Here is a 25444-nt window from a genome sequence, read left to right as displayed (position 1 = left end):
TCAGTCTCCTTCTCTGATTTATGATTCTCTGTAGCACTAGTTGCTAATAATAAATATTTCACTCTTCATTTGTATGTAGTTGGTCTCTCCCCAGTAGAACGTAAGTTGACGAGAGTAGGGATTCATGTCTGTTTTATTCACTGCTGTATCCCCACAGTGCTTAGAACAGTGTTTGGCACACAGAGGGCTCATTCAGTAATACTTATTAAATGAATGAATCATTCAAATATTGTGGTGCCTTCTCCTATACCAATCCGTTTCTATAAACACCTTTTGGCAAATACTTACAGAATGCATTGAGGTATTCTAGAGAAAAAGATTACATCAGCACAAAATGTGCACTGTTATCATCAGGATTTTCTTCAACTAAAAAATAAAAAGTCTTTTACTCCCAAATTCATGTCCACATCAAAGAGAGAAACCCCAGGTTAATAAACTAGAGCTCTTTCTCTTTACTAAAATCAACTTTTGCCTTTGAAGACAGGTTTATTTATGTCTGATTTTTTTGATAATTAAAACAGAATCATCAGCCCCTGTTATTCTCTGCTAGTTATTTGCATATAGCAATACACAATAATCTGATAAACATTCTATGATGATGTGTTCGGAGTTTACAAAATAAATAAAGCCTTCAAAATAAATTCTTATTTGAGAGTACTTAAATCTGGCATGCTAAATATCATGTTTTGTAGCTTAAAGTTGTAACTAGGTACTGTTAGGCTTTTCGAAAGGAAAGAGGGCATTGTATTGTAGCATATTGTTGGAAGAACAAAAGGAGTATTTAGACATGAACTTTGCCCTCCTGGAATTTACACAATGAATGGTAGAAGCACAGTTATAAACACTCCAGCGCCTCCAACAATAACTGTTGACTTTTTATTTGCAATCAGAGAATCCTGGCAATGGACAACTAAGTTTTCCCTGGGTTTACGAGAACTCAACTGAAGTGGAAAATGTTATTTGCTTTAACGAAATAATTTCGTCTTGTGCAACAAAAAATTCTGTCAATCAAGCAAATAAAGGGAGAAAGGCTTATTTATAAAGTTGCCGGCTTCTGATTTCATTCCGTTGCTTCTCAGGCTCCAAGAGGAAAAGAAAATGAAGACTTCCTTGCTCTGTATTTTTCTAATTTTATGTAGTACCTCAGCCTGGGCGAAAGATAAACATTATTACATTGGAATTATTGAAACAACTTGGGACTATGCCTCTGACCATGGGGAAAAGAAACTTATTTCAGTTGACACGTAAGTCACTATTTTTTCTTGATTATAGACCAAATTTATAAATTATTGATTTAAAAAATAAAGCCAATAAGATGAAATATTTCTTTAATTTGTATATACAAAAACTGCAAAATATGGACTTGAAACATTAGACACTTTAATAAATCTCTAATTCCTGGGATTTTGTTTGTTTTTTGAGAGGCTGCCTTACTCCTTTCCACTTGGTATGAGGAACTGTGTGGGCTTCTTATTACCCCCTCTGGTTCTTATCACATCTCCCATCAGGGTTCAGTCTTTCTGTCTGTTTATGCAGAAGTTCTTTCATCTAAAGAATGACTGTATAAAATTTTATATTTCCTATACCGTTTACTGATTACTAGTGGTAAAAATAAAAGGTTTTTTAATCCTTCAAAGAATCATTTATAGAAATCAAATACAATTTTAATATGACTTTGCCTAATACTCGTTGGGTGACTCTGGACTGTTAATTACATTCATCTTTCTCAGACTCAGCATCCTAACCTGTAAAATGGAGACAATGAGAATACTTCAGGGGGTTGTTTAAAGAGTGGGTGCACGTAGAGCTCTTCGTACAGTCCTTGGCACAAAATACATGTGCAAAAAAATGTGAGATACTTATTATAATGCCTCCTCAAAAAGCTCTATGTAAATTAAAGGTTTTCTTGTTTCAGTTGAAAGGTCCCTTATTTCCAGAAACATCCACCACATGAAAAACCAGGGGTATAGTTTTCCTTGAAGTTTTTTGTGATAGAAGTTTATCTATACAGAGGTCATCACTTTTAATAATGTTAGTTAAACATTTAACACCAAATTGAAATTTGTTATTCAAAACCATATTCACAACATTTAAAGATGTATTTTGGTGGTGAAAATATATTTTAAAGATGATAAATGTATCTTAATAGTGATACTTAAAAATGTATGTTAATGGTGACAAATGAAACCAATGACCATTAACTGCTGAGATTGTATCTTTAAAAATTGGCTATAAAGTATGCCAAATTTCATGACATTGACTCTGTTGATGGGTATACACTATTCTCATTAATTTTATGTACGTTTGAAATTTTTCAAAGCTGATAATAATACCTAATTGTTAAGTTATTAATTCAGTAATATGCAGTGAGGAAAGTTTCTGACCTAAAGATAACTAATTGTAAATAAAACTAGTATATCTTACAATTATTTTTTTAAGCCTGGTTTTGAGCTACTGTTCTCTTCTTAGGGACATGACATATTTTTATGGCTTCATAAGGACCATTATTTTGTATGCATTCAGCATTTTCCCTAGCTAAACATAATATAAATTATGCATTTTTTAATAGGGAAACTAGACACATTTTTTAAAAGGTCAGACATATTAGGGGAAAAAAAGTACTGTCCTACTCCACGCCCTCACCCACCATCCTTCTGCCATTATTCATGGTCAAAAATCAAATAAAATCAGTTTTACTGGGCATCAACTAAGTGCAAGACATTGCCCAAGCACACTTTAGTAAAGTCTTCTCTAATTCTAGAAATTTAGAAGAGAAAAAGGCTTTGTTAAGAATTTTTTTGCAGGGAGGGGAGAGAATTCCTTTATTTTTAAATACTCTAAGGATTTTCCTGGCAGTCCGGTGGTTAAGATTGGAAGCCCTCCCTCTTCCAATGCAGGGGGCGTGGGTTCAATCCCTGGTTGGGGAACTAAGATCCCACATGCTGCACAGCACAATCAAAAAAAAAAGATTAAATACTCTAATGTCCTGTGTGTGCTGGAGAGGTTATACAGCATAGGCTTGATCATCTTCTTTTGCTTCAGCAACAGCCTAGAGTTGTGCAAACTCTAGATGACAATGCTCACTCTGTCTGTGAAATTTTTAATACATCTGAACAGCAAATATTGAATAGGCCTTTAGCAATTTTGCCAGTACTATGCTAACCTTTTTGTATAGATGAGTTCAGGTAGCAACTTTTTGCTTCCTCTTTGTCTCAGATTTGCAGAATGTCCAGCTACTTAATCCATTCAGCCTTCTATAACAAAATACACCAGACTGGGTAGCTAATCAACAACAGAAATTAATTTCTCACAGTTCAAGAGATTGAGAAGTCCAAGGTGCCAACATGGTCATCTCTCTTCCGAGTTCATAGCCTTTTTACTGTGTCCTCACTTGGTGGAAGGGACTAAGGATCTCTTTGGAGCCTCTTTTATAAGGCATCTACCCTGTTCATGAGAGCTCCTCCCTCATGACCTAAGCACATCCAAAGGCCTCACCTCCTAATACAATCACATTAGGGATTAGGATTTCAACATATGAATTGGTGGGGGGTAGGACATAAATATGGCAAAGACTGATGTGATATCACCAGGCATGATTACTGACAGTCGTTCTGTGAAGGCTAAAAAGGAGTAGAGATAAATAGGCTGAGAAACAGGTTGAAAGAGTGCAAGATAGTTGTTAGGCAGAGAATTAGGTTTAAGCTGATGTTGACCTTGAAGGTCTGGAACAATGAAGATGAAAGTATGTATTGAGATGGCAGAAACTCCATCTCTTTCATGCACCAGTGATCACTAGTACCTAGAACATAGGACACACTAAATAAATATAATTTTGAGTAAATGAAAGTGAATGAATAAAAGTATATAGGAAGCTAGACAAAATTATAGGCTGTGTTGTAAAAATTTTCCCTTGTTCCTAGTATGGACAGATTCACACCATAAATAAATAAATGAAATAAATCAGAAGATACAACGAAATAAGAAAAGTCAGTTTATGGAGTTATATGTGGGATAGTGGAACTGAAAACACTGGCAGATATAAAAGAGAAAATGTATGGATGTCTTTTAACTAGGAAAATAGAGTTTACTTTTTTTTGTCATATCAGTAATATTTATTTCTAATGGGGTGAGGTAGAAAGCAATTTCCTTATGCTCAGCACTGCCATTTACTTAGGTCTGTGCCTTCTCTGTCATTTCAACAAATCAATAAGTAAAGATCTATAAAATATAGTTCCTGCTCCTAAGTTATTTGTACTTAAATGAGAATAAAAGACATACATATGAAAACAATTAGCAAATGCAATACTTTGTTCTGGGCCCATGGTAGATACTAATTAAATATGTATTGACTGTTGGCTACATAGTAGCAATAAGTAGCAATACTCCTCTTATCTTCAGGTTACTTTTTTTCCTGGTGACATATAGGATGCTAGAAATAAGTGAAAAAAATCCTTAAACACAAGAAGAGCCTTCACAAAACCCTTTTACACTAACTTCATAGGCTCTCACTCAGGCTTGGTGACTTAATTAACATACAGTTCTTACAAACATTGTTACCTAGTTTTCCAGCCCACTGTAGGTTTGAGAAATAAATCAGAAATATTATAGTGAAGATGTCATCATAAGCAGACCCAAGGACCAGAAGAAATGACAGCTCAAATTTTACCCAAAGAAATAGAGAACAAACCAAGAACATTCCACACTATGGTATAATCATAAGTATTATAATTATAATATTGAGTGATCAGGATACCATAAATATTCAATAAATGTTAATGTTTACTATCATTATCAGAAAAGAAGTTGATTTTTTCCCCAGTTCACCCTGTTTAAGAAAACAAGGAAGCAAACAAAACATTTTTAAAGAAAAAACTTGCACCGAAGGCATTCATTTTACCCCTTCAAAAATGGTCTTAAAATTTAAAATAATTCTTAAAGAGGTATAATTATGAGCTAAAGTAATCTGGAAAAGTCGCTTACGATGACTCATATTCCAAGGTTGCCAAATAAAAAATAGTAAGCAAAATCTAGTGTGCTATAAACACTTCATATAGGACAGCCTGTGTGCAGGAACTAATGAAGTAACTACACCATTTTATACATTTCAGGCTCTACAATTTATTATCACAGCTGCTATTTTCCCCAAGAACATATCCAAAAGAGGGCTGACACCTAGGTACCATTTTCATGCTGTGTTAATGAAGCCAGGCCAGTGAGAACCTGTAATTCACTTGAGTTTGTGCTATGCATACCCAGGTTAAGTCTTTGCCTGCCAGTTAATTTTTGACTGTTTTCCTTGTGATTCCTGTGTCTAGTAGGCAGAATTTTTTTAATGACCCACAAAGTTATCCTACCCTAAAACTCCAGAACCCGTGAATATGCTGAGATATCACTCCCACGATTTATGTTATATTCAGTGATACAGTTGACTTTAAACTAAGGACATGATCTGGGTGGGTCTAGTCCAAAGCAGAGAATTCTCTAGTAGAAGAAAAGGAAGTCAGAGAGATTCAAAGAGGTTTGAGGGGGATTCAACAAACTGTTGCTGACTTGAAGATGGAAGAAGCCACTGGGAAGGAATATGGGTGGTCTTAAAGAACTGGGAGAGGTCCTCATCTGGTAGTTAGCAAGGAAGCAGGAATTCCAGTCCTACAACCATAATGAACTGAATTCTGCCAATAACCTGAGTGAGATTGGCAGTAGACTTCTCCACAGATCCTCCAGACAAGTATTCAGCCCAGCCAACAGCTTGATGCCAGCTGTGATAACCTGAGCAGAGAACCCAGTCATGCCATGCCAGACTTCTGATCCAAGGAACTGTGAAATAATAAATAGGTGCTGTTTTAAGCTGCTTTATGATCATTTGTTACACAGCAAGAGAAAACGAATATACTGTGTCTCAATGAATGAAGCTAAGACTCCAGAAACTTTTCACGTGCATTACCCACATTTTAGTAACCATGGCTTGATCATCTTGAGTGCACTCTGAATTTATGGATGAGAGTAGCATTATTATTATCTTACTAAGGCAGTGTAAAAAATGTTTTAATTCCTCTACCATTAAAAACTCACTTCTGGGTCTGAATCTACCAGAAATTAGAGGAATTGCTATAGGATTATAGGAATTGGGGGCGCTATAAAGGAAGGATGTGTTTACTGAGAGGGAGACATATCTATTGTAATGAATAGAAGAGAACATGTTACAGTTGCCAACAGAAAGAACTATGATTAATGTGAATTACTTGGTCGGGTCAAAGAACAACCATAATAGGTTTTTTATTGACTGGATATCTGATTGGCAAACTTCCTGCAAGCTTCCAGTAACTGAAGCTTTGTCCCCAAAGCCGTGCTCTTAAAGTTAAATAGACATTCCCTAATGACAGTTTGATGTTTCTTTGGAGACAGAGCATAAGCAAACAGGCCTCCCCCAAGCTATCAGGTGATGTGAAATATTTCCCAATTTGGTTAAGATTTAATTTTGTTTCAGAAAAAAAGACAAGATGGGAAACACATTTTGCATATTGCTATGTGTATAAAAGGAATTCCAAATGTTAAAAATACTGGATAGATTATAATTTCAGATCAATTATTTTTTTAAGTAATTTTCACACCCCTCCCCCAAAAATCTTTGTACACAAAAAAACGAATTCCAAAACTTAGACAATGCTCCTCCTATTTCAGGAAATGATTAATACAGGAGAATTTCAATATAATGAAAGCATTTTGACAAAGTCTGCTACAGTTTATTGAAAAGGGATGTGACATATTTCTTAATGCTTTACAGGCACATTTAGGAAATATAAATACACACTATAAATGAAGTCTTAAGAATTTGAGGGCTATTTTAAAACTCTGGCTTTATTTAAGATATGGATCAACAGAGCATGGTAGAACACAGACTAGAATCTCTATTTAAATATCATTGGGACCAATCCCCTAGCAATAAGAGTGTGTACAGACACTGGAGAAAATTTACCTCGAGGCTTAGACGGACCTGTGTGAGACTGACTTGTCCAGGTTCCTCTGGTGTGACCCAAGAGTAATTCCATCCTTGCACCGTCAGCTTTGCAGCTGCCGCTGCGTGCCTGACTGAACTGCCCTCTTCCTGACCTCCTCTCAGCAGTGTGGACTGGATGAATCTGCCTTTAATCTCAGTGGCCTTCAGTGCCTCAGAATTTTGCTGTTGGTAAAACATCTATTTATTAAGAATACTCCTGTCCGTACTAATGTTGCTGTTTCCAGGGAAGAATGTTTTCCCATGTATTTTGATGTCCTCGAAGTCTCTCAGAGCCTTTCTTAATTTTTTTTTTCTGTTTTGTTCTAACAAAATGGAAACTGCAACAAACAATTAGAAAATGAAAACAAATATGAGAAATAAAGGCTTAAGCATGGATTTGCCATCCTGGGTACAAAAAAAGTCACTTCTTTATTTTTCTAACTTCCAGCTTGGCCCTTCTCCCACCATGATAGGGGAACGGAACCCCATCTCATTCATCTTTCAGTGAACAAGTTGAGAAGCCTGGGGTTTAAACAATCCAGGTTTTAAAAAATTGGGGTCCCTAGTGTGACAACTATGAGATGCTCATTGTTGAAACCCCCTGGTCAATTCAGAACACAGGGGCTCTACTATCTCCAAAGCCTGTTCCCAATGCCCAAATGCAGCCACCAGGACCACTGCCAAGCGGCCCTGCTCACTGGTCCCAGCACTCAGGCTCAATCAGGTGCCCCCATGCTGCCATGCCAGCTGACGTTTGACCACGACCAGGGTATGGCCTGGAAACAGAACCTGCCACCTTTCTGTCTCATGTCCTCCAGGAATCCCACTGCCTGTGGGACTGGGCCGCTTTCTTCCCCTTGCCCTTGCAGCCTCCCTTACTCAGGTTGCCCATGAACGCAGAGTGGCATCAGAACACACAGGGGTATTTGTTAGCAAATGCAGATGCCTGACCCTCACACCAACAGCACAGAAGCAGAATCAGTGGGGCTGGGGCCTAGGAACTTGTATTTTATCAAGGTCCTCAGTAGATCCCTGTGCACATGAAAACTTAAGAAACATTAGGCCTGAGCCCTAGATTTTTTAAAAAACAGATCTTTAAATTTGGACCTTGCAACAGAGAAAGTCCAGAGCTCCCAGACAAGCCCTGCCCTCATCTTGAAGAGAGAATGGAAAAGTACCCCTCACTCTTTCTGATGAGCTTCTCGCTGAGGAAACAAGACAAAGTTTATTTCTCTTCAGTCTCGTTATCTGGCCTCATATGGGTTGAATGGAAAATGGTAAGGTGTCAAAGGTCACCGAGATGAAAGTAGGCAAAACGCAGGCGCGCGCACACACACATGAACAAACACAGACCCCAGACCATCAGCTGGGGTTAGCAGTTTTTATTCTAGTGGAGGAGACCTCGGTTGTGGAAGGGCTTGCCAAAGGCCAGGTTTTAAGTGGGTTCCGCTGAATGGCTAGATGGCATTGCCCACAAATAGATCTCAGTGAACTCTCTGGGCTTGCATTAAGGACAATAACTTAAGAATCAGTTCAAAAGTTTGAGTATCAAACTTGCTTTCTTTTCTTTTTTTTCCTGGCTACTATTCAATTTGCTGATATTTTTAGGAAAGTTTTAAGCAACTATTAATCAGCCACTAACCTGAATATAAACATTCAATGTTCAAGTAGTTTTGCTAGCAAGGGATTAAAAAACCACAGGGGTAATTCAAATGCAAAGATAAGTTTAAGACCCACACACATTGATGAATCAATTCCAACTTTGATTTAGTTTTGCTAAAAGAAATTAGAAAGATGGAATTACTTTAGCATTGTTAGTTTTACTTTAGGAAAAAAATATGCACTCGCTTTCACATCTCACATATCCAGATTGAATGCTTAGAAACTCAGATTTTTCCAGTGGCTGAAAGAGGTATGCCATAAGTGAGAAATGCCTTCATTAACTGCTTTATTTTAATATTTCACTTTAATTTTGTATTCTATCCCACAATGCCTCTGCGTTTTACCATGAAAACCTTACAGGAAATACTCTGGTAAGATGCATTACATTTTTATGACGCATCCACACGTGGTGGTCTGCCATATAGCTGATGTGTGACACCTCACATAATTAAAATAACAGGGCTAAATGCCAGCGCTCCTCTTCATTTTTTGGAGGCATCCCTACAACAACTGGCAAACGTTTAATATGATATGGTCATTCATTTCTCTTTCATCATAATGTTATCCCCAGCAGTGATGGCTTCTAATAGAGTTGTCTTCCTTTCCTTTGCAGGGAACATGCCAATATCTATCTTCAAAATGGCTCCAATAGAATTGGAAAAGTCTACAAGAAGGCCGTGTATCTTCAGTACACAGATGAAACCTTTGGGACGATTATAGAGAAACCTGTCTGGCTGGGGTTTTTAGGCCCCATTATCAAAGCTGAAACTGGAGATAGAGTTTATGTACATTTAAAAAACTTTGCCTCTAGGCCTTATACTTTTCATGCACATGGAATGACTTACTATAAGGAACATGAGGGTAAGTTCAGCTCATATGCTAGCTGGAATTTCCTCTTCCTTTTCAGTAGGAACACTTTTTAATTTCTGAGATTATGGACTTTCCTCCTGGATAAGACCTGTACTATGTTGTTTAGCTCTAAACTATTTTATGAATAAGTATTTTGGTTCATCCTAATAATGCTGTGTTTCTCTGGGTTATACTTGTTTTGTGTGAAGTGTGAATGTGATAGAATTTCTGTGTGGACTCATGTAGTGAGAGTCAGTGAGAGCTGGAACTTCCTTCCCAGTGCCCAACCCCTTTCCAGACACATGGTCAAAATAAGAGAAATGGGCAGTGTGCATTAAAGCCTGGAAAAGACAAAAATCCAGAAGGAGGAAACAGGAAAGAAGAAACAAGAAATCCCCAAGATGAGGATGATCTTATCTCTGAAGTTCCCACATGTGAACGTACTGTAGCCATTGTCACCTTCCATCCTAACTTTGGATAAACTCTGTCCCAGCTAAGGCAGCATGAGTAGTCTCATACAGTAGCCAAGTAGTGCAGGTGGCTGGATGGTCCCAGAGTCACATCTGAGACACAGTTAACCAAAAGGTCATTTGAATGTAGGACTTGGAATCCTTAAAGATGGTACAGGAAGAACGAATATTAGATTTGGTGCTTGTGACCTCATTCTTAGTACATGATGATGATGATGATGATGATGAAGGGAGATGGTGTTTTGTTGTGATTAAGAACAAGAGCTTCAAACTTAATAGACCGATGTTTGAGTGCAGCATTGCCTTTTATTGACTGAATGACCTTGGACAAGTTAACTTAAATTCTCTGTGCTACAGTTTTCTTATCTATAAAATAGGGACAATGAGAGTACACAGTAATAGCTCAATAAATGTCAGCTATTATCATAGGCAAAAATGCCGAGACCATGTTCATTGAAATTATAAGGATCAAGTTTGGAAATTAGGATAAAATTAGTTTTAATTAATTATTGGTTTTCTATTTAAAAGAGGTATTGCTTTACAGGGTGAATGTTTTGATCTTCTATATTTTTAAATTTGTTTTTCTAAACCAAACAATTACATTCATAGCATAAAAGCTGACTGCCATCTTATTTATTTTTTACAATTTCATGATATATTATGGTTTTAATCATTTTTAAGGTATGATCATTGTATTGTGGATATGTTAGAAGAAAAAAGAGTTCTTTTAGAGATACATACTCAATTATTTATGAATGAAATGATATGATGTCAGGGATTTGCTTTAGAATAATTCACTGATGATGACTAATTCACTGTTAAGAGTGGGTGAGGGTATAGATGAAACAAGATTGGCCTTGAGTTGATCATTGTTAAAGCTGGGTTGTTGGGCACATGGAAGTTAATTATATTATTCTCTCAGCTTTTGCGTATGTTTGGAAATTTACAAAATTAAACAATCCCATGGTTACTTCACAGGCAAAAATCTGATATCATACAAGAAGCTTCAAGTGAGAGGAGAAAGTAGCCATTTTGCTCTTACTTCCATACCATAACCCCAGGGCAAAAGTGGTTCTTTAAATTGCAAACCAACAGTCATTATGCTGCTGACATATCTATTACTGCTCCTTGAAGGCTCAGTCAAGTATAAAAAATGATAACATTTTCTGTGAAACTTCCACACCCTGTAGCCATTTGCCTTTTATTCTTCTGTGCTCAAATAGAACACCACTGTGTTCCCACGGGGATACATACTAGATGTTGAATAAGTGTTTGCTGAATGAATTAATAGACCATCTATTTTCTCATTCAAGCTCAAACACATTCAATTTGTAATTTCATTGCATGTCATTTCCTAGGGGCCATCTACCCTGACAACACCACAGATTTTCAAAAAGCAGACGACAAAGTGCGGCCAGGTGAACAGTGTATGTACATATTGCATGCCAACCCAGAACAAGGTCCTGGTGAGGAAGACAGCAATTGCGTGACCAGGATTTACCATTCCCACATTGATGCTCCAAGAGATATCGCCGCAGGACTCATTGGGCCTTTAATACACTGTAAAAAAGGTACATTGTCTCATTATTATTCACAATAAATGACCAAAGACAGTAGAGAGGGAGGTTTGTTTTTTAAATATACTTTAAGTCTTATGTGTTATGATTGAGTAGAGAGGTAGTAGAGTGAGAGGCAGTGAGTCTAGAAAAGAAGGAACGGAAGAGCAGGGAAGGGTAAGGAGAAAAATGGATACGTGGAACAACATTCAGGTTACTGAACGTAAATTCCCTAAATGTTTCCAAGTCTATAAAACCGAAGTGACTGGTTTAGATTTCTGGTTTATTAGGAAAATAAATACAAAAAAATTTTTAAACTATAAATCACATGCTAAAATTCATGCTAAAAATTAAGTTCTACTGAAATAGTAATTTTCACTTCAGATTCTCTGGATAAAGAAGAAGAAAAAAATATTGACAAAGAATTTGTGGTGATGTTTTCTGTTGTGGATGAAAATCTCAGCTGGTACCTAGAAGACAACATTAAGACCTACTGCTCTGAACCAGAGGAGGTTGACAAAGACAATGAAGACTTCCAGGAGAGTAACAGAATGTATTGTAAGATTACATAAGATCTGTTAACTTTATCTTACTTTTCTCGGTCCATTAATTCTGCTACTCTTATTCCCTCACATGAATAAGTAGCATGTTTCTAATCTATGCCCTTGGTAACAAAGCATATTGGATGTGCAACCTGATATTCAGCTAAACAGGTCCAATCAAAACTCTGAGCAGGTAAAGCTGGATACATCAAATTGTTTCCAAACCATTATCAATTATGGTTAAATGTATATGCATGTTATATTTGTATACTTTTTATTCTCCCAACTCATTTTAAAAATTATTTGAGGCAGCCTAAAATTGTTAAATTATATTGTAAAGTATTGCACTATAATTAAGAAAATAGTTCAAACCACTAGTTCTAAAAGGTATTTCTTTTACATACATATTGTTCTTCACCACCCGTGCCCCCCCGAACCTTGCATCATTTTTTCCTACATTTTAGTTCACTTTATTTCTTCTAAAAATGTTTTCTTTACTGCCTGGGCTTCTCCTTGATTCTCAGACACAAAATAATGGGGTTAGTAAGATAGTCCATCACTTAGAATGTTTAGCTTCTTAAAAATAACCCTTACTCAGAAACTAAGGACACAAAAGTAACTGTGCTATCAAAGAAGAAAAATTAATTAACAAAGTACGGATTTTTATTTCCAACTTTTGCTTATTTCTGGCTGAAAGATCCTCTTTCCATATTTTAATCCAGCCTCTGTTATGTGCTAACCAAAATAGGCGTTAGAGACTCAAACTTCTAGTCTGGCTAAGTCTGGTTTGGTATCCCTGTTACATCTGGTTACCTCGCAATACTTCCCAGAACTGATTTCTATCTTAACTCTAGGACCTCTCAGTTTGAGCAGTGGCCCTTAGTTTCTTTGAAGAATCAGGCTATCCTGCTTTTGACCTCTTAGGTCTTTGTGGCTCTGGTCACTTGTTCCTACTGTCCTTTCCCTGCATTTCTCCTTTCCTCTTTCACATTTCTTCCAATTTTGTCTTTTACTCTTTAAAAAAAAAAAGCTTGCCCTGTGTTCTTATTACAAAAGCAATCCACATTCACTGTAGAAAATTGGAAAAGTTCTGATAAACAATAACAAAAAACACTGACATCATCCGTACCACCACCACCAACATGATACATGATTGATTCCTAAATAAACTTCAGTGTTTTTCTATTTACTGTATGTGTGCACATTTATATATATGTGTGTATATATGTACACATTTGTATTTACAAATATACACATGAACATACCAAAGTGTAGAGTTTATAACAAAGAGAGCAAATAGATTTCATTTCAGTGTTGTGTTCATGTGCTAATATTGCGTTGACAAAAATCTTGAGGCTGAATTCAGGTCCAAAATGAAAGAGTACTGTGATTGATTAACAATGTCTGATGTGGGTACAGGAGGGAAGAATAGCAGCATGTGTGCCAGGTAGTTTCAATCCCAAACTGATTTTATTTAGAGGTAACTATCAATATCCCAGTCACCAATGTCTGTTAGTCACAGTCTCTGCTCTTGACTTACAGCTGTGAATGGATATGCTTTTGGAAGTCTCCCAGGACTCTCCATGTGTGCTGAGGACAGAGTAAAATGGTATCTTTTTGGTATGGGTAATGAAGTTGATGTGCATGCAGCTTTCTTCCACGGGCAAACGTTGACTAATAAGAACTACCGTGTTGACACAATCAATCTCTTTCCTGCTACCCTCTTTGATGCTTTTATGGTGGCCCAGAACCCTGGAGAATGGATGCTTAGCTGTCAGAATCTAAATCATCTGAAAGGTAAGGCATCTTTACCTGAAATTAGCTGTCAGTTGAGAAAAGAGTCATGTCTCAGTTACACTATTAATGGGGTGATGATTGGAAATCAGAATCTAAAAGCTAAATAACTTTGGAATGATCTGAGCTTTGAACTGGTAACTTAATTTTATTCCTCTGACAGTATGCATCATAATGTAATTTTTTAAAAAGACTGGAGCATTTATAAAGTAATCAAAATTGAAAATATGTTAATTTTTGGAAAAGAAAAAATTGGCCCTGATGTATAGTCCTACCCTAAAAGTATAATACTGCATACAGCTTCCCAGATTTGTAAAATACACAATATTTTAAACACCAGAAGATTTGTATATTGTGCTGAAAAGTAGCTTGTTGTGTTTTTCTTGACTTGTTCTATTAAATACAACCAACTTTGTCCTTTGAGTCCAGCTATTCCTTAGCTTAACATGCTAAATCTCTCCTCCATCTCTTTAATATAAGGTAATAAAATACCCCCAGTTCTTGAAAAATATTAGTTTGCAATATTGGTCTTCTGAAGAGATTAGGTTTAATCTGGGTCTCTGAGCATGTTACTTTGACTTTCAAACATGATCTTATTCATCAAATGTGATCATGGCGGCAGAAGGCTCAGCACAGCAGGTGCATATAGCCATTTTATCTAAGAGCACAATACTAATAACGTGCTCATTCTATTCCTCCCCCTCCACCCCACCATATCCCCTAAAATAGGGCAGAGCATCTCTTCATCACTTATCTATGTTTTCTCATTACAGCATTATTTATTTCAATGCTGACTCACTGATAAAATAAAACAGCGAGGATATTCCCTGGCGGTCTGGTGGTTAGGACTCTGCATTTTCATGGCCAAGGGTGCAGATTCAATTCCTGCTCCAGGAACTAAGATTCCACAAGCCACGTGGCGTGGCCCCCCCCAAAAAAGTGAAATTAAATGGTGAAAGTTCATTTCTCCCCACATCACTTATCTATTAATGTGTCTTTTTTTTTTCTTTCTCATCGAAAGACTTCCCAAGCGAAACCCCACAGAAACTGGTTCCACATTTTTGAAAACACTAGTAGTATCACTTCTCTGTGCCACCTAGAGAATTGTTTTTCACTGCTTGACTTTTCCATGAGTGATTTATATGCAACTGATTACTCTAGTTTATAGTATTATTTCTAGCTATCTATTTCTTCAGTTTCCATCTGTCATTTCACCAGCAGCATTTACAAGGCAATAAGAGAGACAAACATTGGCTTCATTAACCAGTGTCTCCTCCTGTGTGGTTTTTAGCTGGTTTGCAGGCCTTTTTCTGGGTACAAGACTGTAAGAAGCCTTCATCTGAGAACGATATCCATGGCAAACATGTTAGACACTACTACATCGCCGCTGAGGAAATCATCTGGAACTATGCACCCTCCGGCATAGACACCTTCACCAAAGAAAACTTAACAGCACCTGGAAGGTAATTCAGAAAAAAAGATATTATTTCAAAATATGCCTTCCCCCCCAAAAAATCATAAAAGGCTGATTCAGTGATTAAAATTTTAATTGGTACCTGAAATTGAGTAACTAGACTGCTAAATATTTATTAAGGTTTGGTAGTGAGTCCAAGTTTGAGAAATAGGACTTCTGAGTCCATGAAAAAGAATAGATTTAAAAGTTTTCAAATGCTCAACAAAACTCTCAGAAAACATTGAATACAATTAGATCACTTCATTTGCTTTCCATTTCTGAAAACATAGCATTGTAAACTCCAGCAGCATTCAGTACATTCACAAGGTTGTATAATCACCAGCACTGTCCATTCCCAGAACGTTTTCATCGTTCCAAGCAGAAATGCTGTGTCCGCTAAACAAAAACTCCCCATCCCCTGGTAACTTCTATTCTACTTTCTGTCTCTATGAATTTGCCTATTCTAGGCACCTTATGCAAATAGAATCATGTAATATTTGTCCTTTTTCATTTGGCTTATTTTATTTAGCATAATGTTTTCAAGGTTCATCCATGTTGTAGCATGTATCAGAATTTCATTCCTCTTTAAGGCTGAATAATATTCCACTGTATTCATATACCATGTTTTATTTATCCATCTCTCTGTTGATGGACATCTGGGTTGCTTCTACCTTTCAGCTGTTGAGGATAATGCCACTATGAACACTGGAGTACAAGTATATGTTTAGGTCTCTGCTTTCAGTTCTTTTGGGTATACATCTAGGAGTAGAATTGCTTGATCATATGATAATTCTATTTTTAATTTTTTGAGGAACCACCATATGGTTTTCCATAGCAGCTTCACCATTTTACATTCCCACCAGCAATGTACAAGGGTTCTAATTTCTCTTCTAATTGCCAACTTTTATTTTCCATTTTTTAAAAAAATAGCCATCTTAACAGGTGCAAAGAGGTATCTAATTGTGGTTCTGATTTGCATTTTCCTGATACTTAGTGATTCTGAGCATCTTTTCATGTTCTTGTTGGCACTGATTTGCATTTTCCTGATACTTAGTGATTCTGAGCATCTTTTCATGTTCTTGTTGGCAATTTTGGAGAAATGTCTGTTCAAGTTCTTTGCCCATTTCTTAATTGGGTTATTTCGGTTTTTTTGTTGTTGTGAAGTTATAAGAGTTCTTTTTATATGCTGGATATTAATCCCTTATCAGATAGATCTGCTTTGCAAGTATTTCCCCTTATTCTGTAGGTTTTCTTTTCATTCTCTTGACAGTGTCCTTTGATGCATACAAGCTACCTTTGGTACATGTCTGATGACTTCCATGGCCCCCCAGCTGTTTTTCCTGCCTCAGTCTTCCTTTCCTACTGTACATTCCTCATAAAACAGCCAAAGCAGTCTTTCAAAAATGTCAGTGAGATTATGCCACACCCCTGCTCCAAGTCTCTGCCCAAACATCACCTCTTTAGAGAAGCCTTGTTTGCCACGCATCTACTTGGAAAGGTTAAGTGATTCACTCAACGGCAAACAACAGGTCAATTGCTGGGCCTGACTCTACCCAAGGCTGTGACTACTGAAGCAGAGATTTAAGTCCCCGCCACACTGACATTCAGTTGCAATGACTCCCAAAACTGTACCTCCAGCCCGGAAGGCTCTTATAAATTGCAGATTTGCATTATGAACTGCTTAGTGGACACTCCACTTGGATGAGGCTCCTCCAAATCAATATGTCCAAGTCTGAATCCATTGTCTTCCCCACAAATCTAAGTTTCCCTCTCTGCATGAATGGTGTCGCCGTCCATCCATCGCTCAAGCCCAAAGCCTGAGCACCACCCTGATTCCCTCCCTCCTTCACTAATCCCTCCTTCTCTCCTCATCAAATGCTGCCTCATTATAGCCTAAATATCTCGGAAAGTTGTTTGCTTCTCTCCAACCTCTTTGCTAATACCTCTGAAGTCATCACTACCTCTCACTGAGATTTTAAAAGCAGGTTGCTGACCCGTCTCCCTACCCTGCCTGCTATGCTCCTGCCCTAGTTTATAAGAGATGCCATGCTTGCTGTCTTCTCTGAGCCTTCCCACAGGCTGTTTCCTCTTTGCAAATACCCGCCCCATTCTCTCCACACACATATTCCATCATTTTAACTCTACTTCACCTCTAGATAATTTTAAAGAAACTCTTCCTCTGGAAAGCCTTTGGGGCCTCTCCCATCACTTTCCCCAACCCTAGGAAAAATGTTTCATAACACTCTGTGCTTATTACATGTTATCATATATATATATATATATATATATTTTTTTTTTTTTTGCGGTACGTGGGCCCCTCACTGTTGTGGCCTCTTCCGTTGCGGAGCACAGGCTCCGGATGCGCAGGCCCAGCGGCCATGGCTCACGGGTCCAGCCGCTCCGTGGCATGTGGGATCTTCCCGAACCGGGGCACGAACCCGTGTCCCCTGCATCGGCAGGCGGACTCTCAACCACTGCGCCACCAGGGAAGCCCTACATGTTATTATATTGATTGATTTGTAGTCTGTCTTCTGGGACAGATGTAAAGTCCATGTGGACAGGGACGGGTCCAGCTTGCTTATGGGCATGTCATCAGCATATAACAGGGTTCCTGGTAAAGAGCGGATGTTCCATACATTTGTCAAATGGGAGAAGAGATGAATGGGGTGGCTTTGGCAAGTCAAATGCCTTTCTGAGATTTCATTTTTTCATTTATAAAATGGGGAGAATGGGGAGCCGATGGCAGAGGAGTAGTACGTGGAGCTCACCTCCTCCCAGAAATACATCAAAAATACATCTACATGTGGAACGATTCTCATAGAACATCTACTGAACGCCGGCAGAAGACCTCAGCCTTCTTTAAGGGCAAGAAAATCTCCACGTACCTGGGTAGGACAAAAGAAAAAAGAAAAAAAAGAGAGAGAGAGAAAGGACTTGGGACAGGACCTGTGCCCCTGGGAGGGAGCTGTGGAAGAAGAAAGGTTCCTACAACCTGGCAAGTCCCCTGACTGGCGGGGAGATCAGCCAGGACAGAGGGGGAGCTTCGAAGCCTCGGAGGAGAGCGCAGCAACCCGTTTGCGGAAGGTAAAATGGAGAGAAACCTGCAGGGATGGTTGGTACCTCCACCCTGAGCTCCCCAACCTGGGACACTCGTCCACCGGTGTGGGTGGGGACTGGTGGCTTTAGCTCAGGCTTTGGAGGTTAGACCTGGGGAGAGGACTGGGGTTGGCTGCGCGAAGACAGCCTGAAGGCAGGGTGCCATTGTTGGGGGTTGCGCGAGGGGAGGGGCAGGACTGCCAAAGGAGCATCTTTCTCCCCGCCCCCCCCCCCCCCCAAAGCATGCGCTCTCAGGCAACAGGACGCTGCCTACGCGAGCTCCAGGGGTGGGGGCGGGCTGGGCCTCCGCCGCTGAGAGAATCGGGAGCCAATCGCTGCCTCCGTCATCACAGGGCCCGGGAGGGCACGCTGGTCACCACGTCTGCACGCCCTCTATGCAGGCGATAAGGGCCAGCACGTGCTGAGGAAAGAGGTAGAAGGCATCCCAACTAAAAGTGGCCCTCACGCCAGAAAATAGTAAAACCACACCAGCTACGCAGGGATGCTCCCGCATATAAATAACCTTCCAAGACTACGGTAGGTAACTGTTTCTCCTAAACTCACAGAGTAAGAGCAATATAAGCAAATGAAGAAGCAGAGGAACCACTCCCAGTTAAAAGACCAAGAGAATTCCCCTGAAGGAACAAACAATGAAACAGACCTCTTCAGTCTAATAGACACCGAGTTCAAAAAGGAGGTAATGAAAATCCTGAAGCAATTAAGGAAGACTATTGACAGAAATGCAGATTACTGTAAACTGGGGAGGATAATACCAACTTGTTACATTGTCATGTGAGTTTCAGAGGATAAATGAAACCTTCTGAAGGCTAATATGCAACAAACAATAGTTACTGTATTTTTAGACATTTCATACTTTATTAAAAAGATTCTATTGCAGGACAATTTATTAACTCTCAGGGGTTGACATGGACCCTCTTGAAATTTTTTTCACTTTGCTTGAAAAAATAAAATCTCTATGCCATGAGTCTCCACCCCTTAAGTGAACATCCTTCTATAAGGTGCCTAGTACTATCTGCTCCTCTGAGGAGTATTTGGTAAATAATGGGTAATTTCTAAGCACAGGTCAGAATTTTTCTCTTCAGTTAGTATCCTATGTGACAACCTGGCTCTGTTCTGCTTTCAACTCCAGAATTAAACCTTTTTTCTTTTGACAGTGATTCAGAGGTATTTTTTGAACATGGTTCTACAAGAATTGGAGGCTCATATAAAAAGCTGGTTTATCGTGAGTACACAGATGCCTCCTTTACAGACCGAAAGGAGAGAGGCCCTGAAGAAGAACATCTTGGCATCCTGGGTGAGTCTGTGCAGAATACACATGACTAATGTACTCTTCCCCTGAGCTACAATCAACCTCAGGAAGAACAGAAGCTTCAGAACCTGTGGCATGATTTCTAGGTATAAACTATGGACATGGAAGAGGAATCATCAATAAAATGCAGCAGCTTTTCCAAATGTAAATTACCCATAGTAAGTCTTCATCATTAAAAGCCAGGCTGACTTCAAATGATTACTTTTTTTTTTCTTCAAAGAGGTAAGGGGTTTGTGTGACTTTGTTTACATAGCCGGTAAAGCTATTAGTTTCCGCTTTTAGCCAAATGTACATTCCCTTAGAAATAAAATTCAGCTACTAATGAGACAGGTTGGGTTTGTTTTTAGAGCCTCCTGCAGGCTGCCCCCAGGCAGAGCCCAGAGACCTGTTTTGCTCAGGCACTTGGGCAGAATAGCAAGTGAGTGGATTCAGACTGTCCTCACTCTTCACCTATTAGCTGTGTTACCTTTGAAAGTACTCAACCTTCTGTGCCTGTTCCCTTTCTGGAAAATGGGAACAATAATAACAATAGTCCCTACTTCATAAAGCTCTTGTAAGGATTAAATGAGTTAATTCACATAAAGACTCAGAAGAGCACATAAGAAGCTCTCAATAAGTATCATTTTATATATTACATAAAATATTTTGTACTATATTTGTTTTTGTTCTATATTTAGTAATAATATTGATTTTGGTGATGGGAAATCCACAACAGTGGTGTTACTTTTCACAGCCAAGACAATTTAACTTACCCCCTTTGGGTGGTCAAGGTTTATGGCATTCTCCTGACTCTTTGGACAAATAACACACATCTGGTCCACAGAAAAACAGGGTGAGGAGAGTGTAGATACTCTGAACAGTAATTTATAGACGTATGAAGCTTGCGAACTAACTTGGATAAAAATGGTAACAAATTTCATTACCTGAAGTTAACTTAGAAAGCCCCTCTCATCTTTTTCTGGCCTCCTCATGTCAAATTGATAATGGACTTTTTAAAAACCAAGCTTTCCATTTGCAACAATAAGCATGTTGCTTCCAGTGGTTCTTGCCAGAGGACAAGGCAAAGAAAACAACTGTCTTATGCATTCTGTATGCTATATATCAGGGAGGATAATAATTCTCTCTTTGTCCCTAGGTCCTGTCATTTCAGCAGAGGTGGGAGACACCATCAGAGTCACCTTCCATAACAAAGGAACATATCCCCTCAGTATTGAACCGATTGGGGTGAGAGTCGATAAAAGCAACGAGGGCACGTACTACAATTCAAGCAGAAGTGAGTACAACACTTTGTAACCAAACAATAATGTTTAATAACCTACTGTGCTGGTCACCCCCAGGGAAATTGTCCTGCAAAAACCAAAGGCAGGAACTTCTGAGGAAACTTCTCATATACCGTTCTCAGAATCATGCCAGGAAGCGAGTAAATCTCTTCCTACCATTTCCAGTATGTTTGTGGAATTCTGTCCTACCTTAATTGGATGATTATTGACAATGCTGCTAGTAACTGATTTGGATTGCATCAGTTATACATTTCCAGAGTTCTATTTGGGTGATTGTTAAATTTGAAAAATATTCTTGCAATTATAAGATTAGATGTACATTTTAGAATATTTAAAAAATATAAAAAGGTGTAGCCAAAAATATTATCCATAGTTCTATAGACAACCGCTATTATATTTTTGTATGTCCTCCACTCTTTGATCTGTGTAAATAATAATTACATGTGTTTGAGATCATAGAATATAAATATACTTATCACTATAATTTTATACTCAGAGTTCGCTTTCTTAGCACTATAAACATTTTATAAATATAATTTCAGTGATACAAAATATTCCATTACATGAAAGTATTTAGGTATTTTTGTATGTCAAGGCTGACAAATGAAGACCCTATTCTGGGTCTCAGACTTCTTGTATCCTCACGTGGAGGAAGGGGCTAGGGAACTCTGTGGGATCTCTTTTGTCTGGGCACTAATCCCACTCAGAAGGGCTCCACTCTCATGACCAGATTACCTCCTAAACACCACTTCGAACACCATCATATTGCGCCTTAAGATTCCAATATGTGAATTTTGGGGAAACATAAACATTCAGACTATAGCAGGCACCAACCTCAGACAGAGGTTTAGTGGAGACTTCCTGGAGAAAATTATTCCCATTTGTGACCTGACACTGGTAGGATTCCACTCTAATTCATAAAAGGAGCACAGAAGTGGGTTATCCTAGACTAAACGCAGTCTACTCCATGGCTCAAATGATGACATTAGAAGGCGTACTTTACCTCTCTAGTGTGACCTTTCTTACAGGTGCGCCTCCTTCTTCAGCCTCCCATGTGGTACCCGAAGGAACATTCACCTATGAATGGACTGTCCCCAAAGAAGTAGGACCCACTTACAAAGATCCTGTCTGTCTAGCTAAGATGTATTATTCTGCTGTGGATCCCACCAAAGATATATTTACTGGGCTTATCGGGCCAATGAAAATATGTAGGAACGGAAGTTTACTTGCAAATGGGAGACTGGTAAGTCCAATGAGGGAAAATGAAAATGATTTTCCAATCCCTTTGAATTATCATTATTATAAGGAAAATTCTGGGGTTTGAGGCAGTGAGGGTTCCACGCCTAATGTTTACTATAATTTTTACTTGGGCTTATATCTATATTGTGCAGAGATTCTCTGGCTAACGTGATTGTTCCAAGATGAGTTGGAAACAAGATTTTCCTTGGAATCCAAAGTCTATTATGATACCATTAGACTTCAACACACACATTTAAAAAAATCACCTATTAATGATAATAAGTCACTCAACATTCACTAAGGAAATATTGCTTAAAATATTTTTTATGTGGCAGCCTGGATGGGAGGGGAGTTCAGGGGAGAATGGATACATGTATATGTATGGCTGAGTTCCTTTGCTGTGCACCTGAAACTATCACAACATTGTTAATTGGCTATACTCCAATATAAAATAAAGTTAAAAAAAATGAAATGGGAAAATGACCCTTTGATCTATAAATAGAAATCCCTAATCCCACCATTGTTTTTAGCTCTAAAATAAATATTTTAATATAAATCTTTAAAAGAGAAAGATTCTTTTAAAATGCATTCAATACAGTTATCACATCTTAAAGCATCATCATAATTCCTTAATATCATCAAATTTCCAATCAATGTTCACATTTTAACTGAACATTTGTCCTTTAATTGTTTCAAGTTTGTTGTGTGGATAGGCACTCAAATAATTACACACATTACAATCAGTTGATATTTTTCTCAAGATATTTTCTTGCGTTTTTCTGTTGCAAAAGTCTTTTACCCTGTAGAAGTTCTTATGTCTAGATTTTACTGATTGCATTCCTGTGGTGTCATTTAACATGTTTCTTTCTCTTTTACTCTATTTCCTGTAAATCAGTGGCTAGATCTACAAGCTTGATCAGATTCAGGTTAGATTTTTTTTATTTTTTGCAATACTACTTCATGTGTGGTACTGGGTACCTCGATCAAGGAGTATATAATGTATACTTGTCTCTCAGTCAGGGATGTTGTCAGCTACTGATAAACATTTCCTAGATTCATAAACTAATCCGGTGTTGAACAATAGTAATATTTGGATTCCATCATTCCTTCTGTGTTTATTAGCTACTATACTTGTATAAACAGAAACGTCTCTTAATGGACTATTTGGTTGCCCTGAGGTACATGTTATACAAGAAAGGAATGACAAATGCTTGATTCTTTCCCTTTATTTACAAGTTTTAGAATTACTAGTTCTCTCCTAGCATACATCAAAGGTTTTTAATAGTTTATTTTATTTTATTTATTTTGCGGTACGCGGGCCTCTCACTGTTGTGGCCTCTCCCTTTGCGGAGCACACGCTCTGGACGCGCAGGCTCAGCGGCCATGGCTCACGGGCCCAGCCGCTCCGCGGCATGTGGGATCTTCCCGGACCGGGGCACGAACCCGTGTCCCCTGCATCGGCAGGCGGACTCTCAACCACTGCGCCACCAGGGAAGCCCTTAATAGTTTATTTTTAAGTACTATTGTAAACTCATGGATTTAAGCATATTTACTATGCTTCAATTCATTACTATTATACTTATTGATGCTCAAAATGTCCTATTTTTTGCCACTGGGGGACTTGCTCAGGTTGACTTCATTTTTACATAAACTTAGTAGTCTTTGAAGCTTCTTTGACTTCTAGTATAAAAAGCTATTTCAGGTTCATATTGTACATTTTCTGAGCCAGACCTGAAATCAGTCATTTCTCCCAAAAAGTCCTGGTTCTTTTCAGTAAGAAATTATTTTTAAAACTACAGTCAGGGCATTAGGGGTGCTCAGTGCTATTGTATTAATCATTGTTCCTAAGCCTTTTCAATGAGCAGAATTGAAAGAAACGTTTTTTAATAAAATTCATCATGGGTTCATACTGATACTTTCTATTCAAATTCAGGTCTATGGATTTTGTTTGTTTGTCTGTTTACTTAACCTCATTGATCTTATATCTGTATCTCCCTTCAACTGCACTGAAAAAGCTGAGTTCTCAATAATACCAGCATAAATATGCACTCATTTCATCCCACAACATAGACACAACAGTCTCAGGATTAGAATTACAACACTACAGCCAACAATATAATTACTGAAAACAGTTTTGCAGCCCTTTTTGTCTTTAGAGTGGATCCCACTAAGGATGTTCAGTCAAATTACAGATTTAAAGTCACTTGGAATAGTTCCTCCCTGTGGAGTTTTGCCACCCACAAAATACACAGGTTTATTTATTTACTTTAATGTATTTATTTTTTATTTTTTAGGGATTTCTTTTTAAACTGTAACATTATTTTATAATTACGTAAAACATTTGACTGACTCCAACATTGTATCTACAAAAAGAAGCAGATTCAAAGAAATCTAGCGTCTATCCTTTCTTCCCTTTCACCTATCCCCTCACTATAGATAACTTTTTAAAACTTTATTCTTTTATTTATTTTTCACTATTATTTTTATTAACTTTATTTTTTAGAGCACTTTAATGTTTACAGCAAAATGGAGGGTAAAGTTCAGAGATTTCCCGTATACCTCTTATTCCCCCACACACGCCCTCCCCCGATATCAACATCCCCAACAGAGTAGATCCACGTATCCATCATTACAGTATCATACAGAGTATTTTCACTGCCCTAAAAGTCCTCTGTGCTCCATCTATTTATCCCATCCTTCCAACCCCCAACTCCTAGCAAGCCCGGTCTTTTCACTCTCTCCAGAGTTTTGCCTTTTCCAGATTATCATATAGTTGGAATCATACAATGCATAGCCTTTCAGATTGGCTTCTTTCACTTAATAATATGCATTTATGTTTCCTCCAAGTCTTTTCATGGCTCAGTACCTTTTTTCTTTTCTTTTCTTTTCTTTTTTTTTTTTTTTTTGCGGTACGCGGGCCCCTCACTGTTGTGGCCTCTCCCGTTGTGGAGCACAGGCTCCGGACGCGCAGGCTCAGCGGTCATGGCTCACGGGCCTAGCCGCTCCGCGGCATGTGGGATCTTCCCGGACCAGGGCACGAACCCGTGTCCCCTGCATCGGCAGGCGGACTCTCAACCACTGTGCCACCAGGGAAGCCCAGCTTATTTCTTTTTAACTATGAATAATACTCCATTGTCTGGACGTACTACAGTTTATCCATTCACCTACTGAAGAAC

At 38.3% G+C, this 25444-nt stretch overlaps 1 protein-coding gene across 4 annotated transcripts in view; it reads left to right on the top strand.

Moving 5' to 3' along the window:
- The first annotated feature begins 1056 nt into the window (after nt 1–1056).
- The window catches only part of CP (ceruloplasmin), a 66998-nt gene continuing 42610 nt past the window's right edge, over nt 1057–25444 (top strand). For 3 of the 4 annotated variants that reach the window (XR_009519327.1, XM_060011396.1, XM_060011398.1), the window contains exons 1-9: nt 1057–1244; nt 9273–9520; nt 11337–11549; nt 11919–12092; nt 13619–13873; nt 15162–15333; nt 19595–19734; nt 20885–21022; nt 22058–22272. Coding sequence is in view for 3 of the 4 variants with exons in the window: in XM_060011396.1 (XP_059867379.1) it covers nt 1099–1244; nt 9273–9520; nt 11337–11549; nt 11919–12092; nt 13619–13873; nt 15162–15333; nt 19595–19734; nt 20885–21022; nt 22058–22272 (1701 nt within the window). In the remaining variant the exon portion in view is untranslated. The remainder of the gene's footprint in view (nt 1245–9272; nt 9521–11336; nt 11550–11918; nt 12093–13618; nt 13874–15161; nt 15334–19594; nt 19735–20884; nt 21023–22057; nt 22273–25444) is intronic. The other variant, XM_060011397.1, reaches the window with a different exon arrangement.

Source organism: Delphinus delphis, chromosome 4 (assembly GCF_949987515.2).
Source record: "Delphinus delphis chromosome 4, mDelDel1.2, whole genome shotgun sequence".
In the NCBI taxonomy this organism is placed as follows: Eukaryota; Metazoa; Chordata; class Mammalia; order Artiodactyla; family Delphinidae; genus Delphinus; species Delphinus delphis.
Note: the sequence above shows the minus strand (reverse complement) of the source record. Positions and strands in the feature narration are given on the sequence as shown.